This window comes from Chrysochloris asiatica, unplaced genomic scaffold, assembly GCF_000296735.1.
Source record: "Chrysochloris asiatica unplaced genomic scaffold, ChrAsi1.0 scaffold00033, whole genome shotgun sequence".
In the NCBI taxonomy this organism is placed as follows: domain Eukaryota; kingdom Metazoa; phylum Chordata; class Mammalia; order Afrosoricida; family Chrysochloridae; genus Chrysochloris; species Chrysochloris asiatica.
This window is the reverse complement of record NW_006408551.1, coordinates 13967107-13973641: the sequence shown is the minus strand read 5'-3', so window position 1 is coordinate 13973641 and position 6535 is coordinate 13967107. Positions and strand designations below refer to the sequence as shown.

Genomic DNA, 6535 nt, shown 5'->3' with positions numbered 1-6535 from the left:
CTCAAGTGTGGCAGCGGTAGTGAGGTTGGCCCAGGATCGGACATTGTTTCATTCTGCTGTGCATGGGGTCGCTATGAGTCGGTTCTGACTTGATGGCACCTAACAACAACAACAACAGTTGTGCTTATGAGGAAACTATATATACACAATGGAGTACTGTTGTGGCACTGTGGGTTAATGCGCCAGACTTCAAAGCTGTTTGAACTGCATGGTCGGTGGTTCAAGCTCACCAGGTGCTCCTCAGAAACCCTATAAAGTGTCGCTATCGGTCGGAACTAACTCGATGGCATGTCACAACAACAACAACAATACATAGACCAAGAGGCAGTTATTTGAACAGAACAAGGGAACACTGAATGTTTTAAAATCAAGAAAGATGTGCATCAAGTTTATATCCTTTCACTATACTTTCAATATGTATGCTGAGCAAATAATCCGAGAAGCTGGATTATATGAGGGGAAAAAAAAGTGACATCAGGATTGGAGGAAGATTCATTAACAACCTGTGATATGCAGACAATACAATCCTGCTTTCTGGAAGCCAAGAGGACTTAAAATACTTACTAATGAAAATCAAAGACCACAGACTTTGGTTTGGGTTGCACCTCAATGTAAAGAAAACAAAAACATTCACCACTGGACCAATAAGCAGCATCCATATGAATAGAGAAAAGATTGAAGTTGTCAAAGACGTCATTTTGCTGGAATCAACCATTAACACTCGAAAGTAGCAGTCAAGAAGTCATTAGGGAAATCTGTTGCACGAGACTTTAAAGGAGCACAAGATTGGCAGCAAGAAACTCATTGAAATGGAAAATTTTAAAGATGAAAAGTATTGAAGCTATCCGAGGATTCTCTATTTTTTTGGTGCATGTTTGAAATTTTCTGTAATGAAAGTTTTTAAAAGGCTTAATCACTTAAGCCTGGCATGTCTCTGTAGGATAAGCACAGGACCACAGATTGGTTTGAACTACAAGGCCAGTGGGTTAAACTGTCTCGAAGGCACTTGACAACAATCATCTAAGCAAATATGTTGTTTGTTGTTGTTAAGTTCTGACACATAGCGACCCTGTGTAGGGTTTCCAAGGAGTGACTATTGGCTCTGAACCCCGACACTTGTGGTTCGCAGTCGAGTGCTGATCAACAGCATCATACCAGGAGTATAACAAGTGCTTTATAGAGACCTTGCAAATCACATATGAGGGGGCTTCAAAAAGTTCAAGGAAATAATTCCATTATCTTTTAATTCCAGTTTTCCACAAACATTTTTAAGCCCCCTCATGTAAAAACGCATTTTTAAGACAAACAGAGGGCATTTGAATATGGACTGGGTACTAAACAAAACCAAAGATTTCGTTGGGTGTGATAATGATGAACTCGTTCATTTTATTTAGAGATGTTTTCTGAATTTTGTAATGGTTAAATGACATAGTCTCTGTTTTAATTTTGGTGGTTGATTTAAAGTGATTTTAAAGCTAATTGTGTAATAAACTCTAATTTTGTATGTGTGTGGCTTGAAATTTATCCTTGAAGTCAAGAAAATGATTCTGGTATGCTCTTGTCTCAGGAAGAGCATATTTCTTGCTAAGTTAAAGTGTTTTTAAAATACAGTGATTTCAAATGCACTGTGAGGGACACAGTTGTTTGTTAAGTGCTGAAAAGTCAGTTCTGATTCATATCAAACCTGTATAGGGTTTTGTAGAAATGACTGATGAGTTTGACCTCCGATCTTTCGGTCAAACTGACTTTGCAATCCAGTGCTTTATCCTACAGCACCACACCAGGACTCACTGATATACTGATACATGAGAAATTATTGTGAGTAGATATGATTCAAATCAAAGGTATCCAAAGAAGGGATAGAGAGAACACATTATATAGGCAGGGTTTAGTCAGGGCAGTCTCCTGAGGGTCATTGTGGGTTTCTCAGAAGCTTTTAGGGTCAGTCATTTGTAAATACAGGACGTTAAGGAGCTCTGGTAGCGTAACGATTACGAATCAGACTGCGAACCTTAAGGTCAGCAGTTCGAAACTACCAGCTGTTCTGTGGGAGAAAGATGAGGCTTTCTGCTCCAATAAAGATTTGCAGCCTCGGAAACCCTATACAGGGTCGCTATGAGTCAGAACCGACTCCACAGCACATAACAACAACAACAAGGGCATGACATAGAGAGCCTTGGTGTGGCACAGTGGGTTAATGCATTGGACTGCAAAGTCAATTTGAACCACAAAGTTGGCAGTTCAAACTTACCAGTCGCTCCTCAGAAACCTTATACAGGGTCGCTATGGGTTGGAACCTACTCGACAGCACGTAACAACAGTAACAAGGACAGCTTCCAGTCAGACTCTGGAGTTCCTGTTTCTGGAAAACGGCTCTGCAGAGCTAATGCTCCCAAACAGAACCTTGCCTAAGGCAAAACAGTCTCTGCCAATTTGTTTCTAGGCTATTGTTTTTTTCCAGAAAGTGACTCCAGGAAAATCAGTTCCTCAAAGGCTCAACTTTCAAAAGGACATCGAAGAGGAAATGTCAAAGCCAAGTAGACCCAGAAATCCGGATTCCAGGAGAATTAAAATGGTTTCTCAGATCTTAGCAAATTGCTGACGCTTCACAGAAAATAAACTGGAAAATCAATTTAAAAATAATTCTGCTGATACTGTATTTTATCTGAACTTTTGCTTTTCGAAGCTCATTTGTTTGTGAAAACTACATTTCTGCTGTTTTTAAAGTTTTCGAAAAGTAGGTGGATTTTATAAAGTTATTTAACAATGAAATATGATAGTAATTAAAAATGAGTATATAGGGAAAGGGGATCGTAAAAGCTCATGCCTGTATTATTACTTGTTGTTGTTGTTAAGTACTAAAAATTCACAATTAGCCGTGGTGTGGCACTGGACTGCTAACTGCAAGGTCGGCAATTCAAATCCACCAGCCACTCTTAGAAACCCTATACAGAGTCGCTATGAGTTAGAGCTTTGGTACTATGCACAGATATTAACTAACTAAAGTATCAAAACAGTACAATGGATAGGTGCTGTTGTCACCACTATTTTATAGATGCAGAAACAGTCATAGAGAAGCTGTATTATTTGCCCAAGGTAATTCCTCAGCTAAGAAGAGAATTCTGATCAGCCTGTCTGACCTGAGACCATGTTCATAATTGTTACATTTTTCTGTCTCTGTTTCTTATCAATCCTTTTTCCACTAGAAAAAAAACAACTTTCTTTTCAGAAAGCCTTAAATGTTGTGATGAGGTTACTGATTGGGTAACAGGAGAACATCTTAGCTTTATTTGTTTGTAATAAAGAGGGAGGGGGTGGTTGTGTGCTGTAGAGTCGGTTCCAACTCATAGTGAGCAGGTATAGAGTTTCCAAGGCTGTGAATCTTTATGAGAGCAAAACGCTTCATCTTTTCCTGTGGAGGGGCTGGTAGATTTAAACTTCTGACCTGTGGTCAGTAGCCCACTGTGTGTCCCAGTCCACCACCAGGGCTCCTTAAAGAGGGAGGTACTAAGTAAGAATCAAGATTTCATTAGATAGTAATGGGATAAATGGCTTATATCACAAGTATCTGGGGTAGGTGCTAAGAATGTTTTTACCTTTAGTCAACAATGATAAGAAGAGTCCATCAAGCTCTGGTAGTGTAGTGGTTACGAATCAGACTGTGAACTGCAAGATCAGCAGTTCGAAACTACCAGCTGTTCTGCAGGAGAAAGATGAGGCTTTCTGCTCCTGTAAAGATTTACAGCCTCAGAAACCTTATGCAGGGTCGCTATGAGTCGAAATTGACTCCATGGCACATAACAACAACAACAACACATGTCATGTAGAACATGAACATCTCTCCTGCTGTTGATTGGCATCCTGGTTCTCTGAATCACTAGCTGTGTGAGCTGCACGGGTTACTTAACCTCTCTAAATGCTTATAAAATGCATTTTACTTTGCCTACCCGGTCCCCTCAGTGGCTCTGAATGAGCTAATCCAGAGGCTCAATTAAGGACAAGTTGTTATTGCCAAGAACACGGGAAGATGAAAACTATTCAACACAGTAATGCCTTTTCATGTTGCTGAAAATCATCTCAATGGATGTACACAGATAGCTACAATGGGGTGAGATTGGCTTTGTTGATATAAGAAATCTGAGTATGTTCACCGTGGAATGAGGTCAATCATTCAAGAGCAAAAGGGTAACATTTACCTAAGGACAAACTTGAGAAGGATGGGAATGTGGGTGGAATGGAGACAACAGTCACAAAGAGGAAATAGGATTACTGTTGTTCCAGGGAGGGGAGTGCAATCATTGAGATGAAACCAAATGTATGATTTGTTGGATATAAAACTGATCATCTTGCCTGCAAACCTTCATTCAATTCACAATAAAAAGTTTTGAAAACAGCAGAGAAATGTGAATGAAAGTGCTAGGGGAGAGGGGCCACATTCAGCTGGTGGCTTTAGGGACCACTCAGAGGAGAAGGTATTATTCCGTTCAGCCAGCTTTTCCTGCAGTGTGCAGTGCACTTATGCGTCAGTGCTTGGGGGGATGGTTTTGGGTGGAACTCTGACATGACATGAAATAACTGCGAATTCTCTGACCAGAAGAGGATTCCTTTCTCAGGAGAATCTCTGGACTTGGTGCCAGTGCTCTCAAACACAAACACAGAGAGAGCAGGACCCAGACTCTGGATACGGGTCATCTACGTAGATGTTGTGTTGCTTTCCTGCTTTTATGGAAAGTATTACTGGTTTTAATATATTTTAATATAAAGTAGTAGTTCAGAGTTTTCTTTATAAACTTCTCTAGGCAAGAAGAGAACTCTTAGGTGATATAAACAGCTTAGGCTTAATTACTGACTTAAGGAAGAGCAGCAGTTCAAATCCACCCAGCAGTGTTGGAAAGCAAAGGGCTGGCATTCTGCTTCCAAAAAAAATAACAGCCAAGAAAAACCAATGAAACAATTCTCCTCTGTAACATGGGGTCGCTATGAATCAACTTGATGGTAACGGGTGAACAAAAGAAAAATTAAAAGTGATTTAAAGAAAAAATACTAAGTACATGTTGTTGTCAGGTGCCATCGAGTCGGAACCGACTCATAGCGACCCCATGCACAGCAGAATGAAACAATGTCAGATCCTGGGCCTACCTCACTACCGCTGCCACACCCGAGTCCATCAATGATGCCACCTGGCTGATCCATCTCGTTAGAGGTCTTCCTCTTTTTCTCTAAGTACATATCACATGTTTAATTCATGGATTGTGACATGAATTATTACATGTGACCATAGATATGTCATGGATTATGACAAATGGTATATCATAATGTTAATATGTTAAGCAATTGAGTTTCAGCAGACTCTCAGGCTATGAAAGAAGTTTAGTGAGGACAGTAAAGATTCCTTGCATAGATAAAACTTGAATAAAGGGACATGATGAACAAATAGTGTTTTTGGAGAGTAAAAAATGATTTAATTTGGGTTATCAAGGCTCATCTGATAAGTAATAAAGTAATAAAACTGTGTTAAACAATATTAAAATTTCATTAGTAGTGAAGTTCTACAAACCTTTCAATAATAGTTGATATTCCTAAACTGCTATTGCTTTGTCTTTTTTTAATGGAAAATTTTTGTTTGTTTGTTTCTGTAGATCAGAAGAGAAAATTAAGCACTTCAGTCAACTTAAATCTGAGCTCTTTCTTAAAGATAATACTTTGAGGAAGATATTTTGTTTAATTACACAACTTAAAGTAGCAGCTCAGAAAAACTTCATTCTGAAAAGGCTTTTCTGGAAAGTAGGTGTTTGTTTCTGATCTTTAAAACTTGTTTCATCTATTTATCAAATGTGCTTGTGCGGCTTGTTGTTACTGTTGGTAGGTGCCATCAAGTCGGTTCCACCTCAGAGTGACCCTGTATAGAGTTTCCAAGGAGTGGCTGGTGGGTTTGAATTGGTGACCTCATGGTTCAAGCTGACCTTGCAGTCCTGTGCATTATCCTGCAGTGCTACATATTCAAGCATAAATTAAAATATAAATAAATGCCTTGTATTCTGATGCTGCAATTCAAAATGTTGATTAATAGGATCATGTCTTAACACTTGAACATTTTGTGTGAAATCAATAATGTAGCTATGTGGGAGACAGGGCAAGGATGGAGAGACAGAAGGGGAGTGATAACAAAAAGTTAGTAGCTCCCAAGGACTGGATTGGCCTTGGGAGCAAATATAAGATATAGAAGAGAAGCTCTGGCATGTGCGATGTGGTAGTACAGAAAGAAAGATGGGAAAGTAGATTTCAAGTTGTGCTGCTATGAAGGTTCCCCAATAATAAAGATATATCTTAAAATATTACTTTGAAGCCTTGTTGTTGTGTGCTGTTGAGTTGATTTCATCTCAGTGACCCTATGGGACAGAATAGAACTTCCCCAGAGAATTTCCTAGACTGTAGCTCTGATGAGATCAGATCGCCAGTTCTTTTAAAATCCTGTGGAGTTACTGGTGGGTCTGATCTGCCAACTTTCAGTTAGCATGGAAGGACTGGTGTGTGT

The 6535-nt window shown here is 39.4% G+C and overlaps 1 protein-coding gene across 1 annotated transcript in view; it reads left to right on the top strand.

Moving 5' to 3' along the window:
- LOC102813636 (chromosome unknown open reading frame, human C12orf56) overlaps positions 1 to 6535 on the top strand; it is an 87863-nt gene that overhangs the window by 52475 nt on the left and 28853 nt on the right. The window contains exon 6 of the mRNA XM_006859607.1: positions 5640 to 5784. Within this exon, the coding sequence (XP_006859669.1) occupies positions 5640 to 5784 (145 nt within the window). The remainder of the gene's footprint in view (positions 1 to 5639; positions 5785 to 6535) is intronic.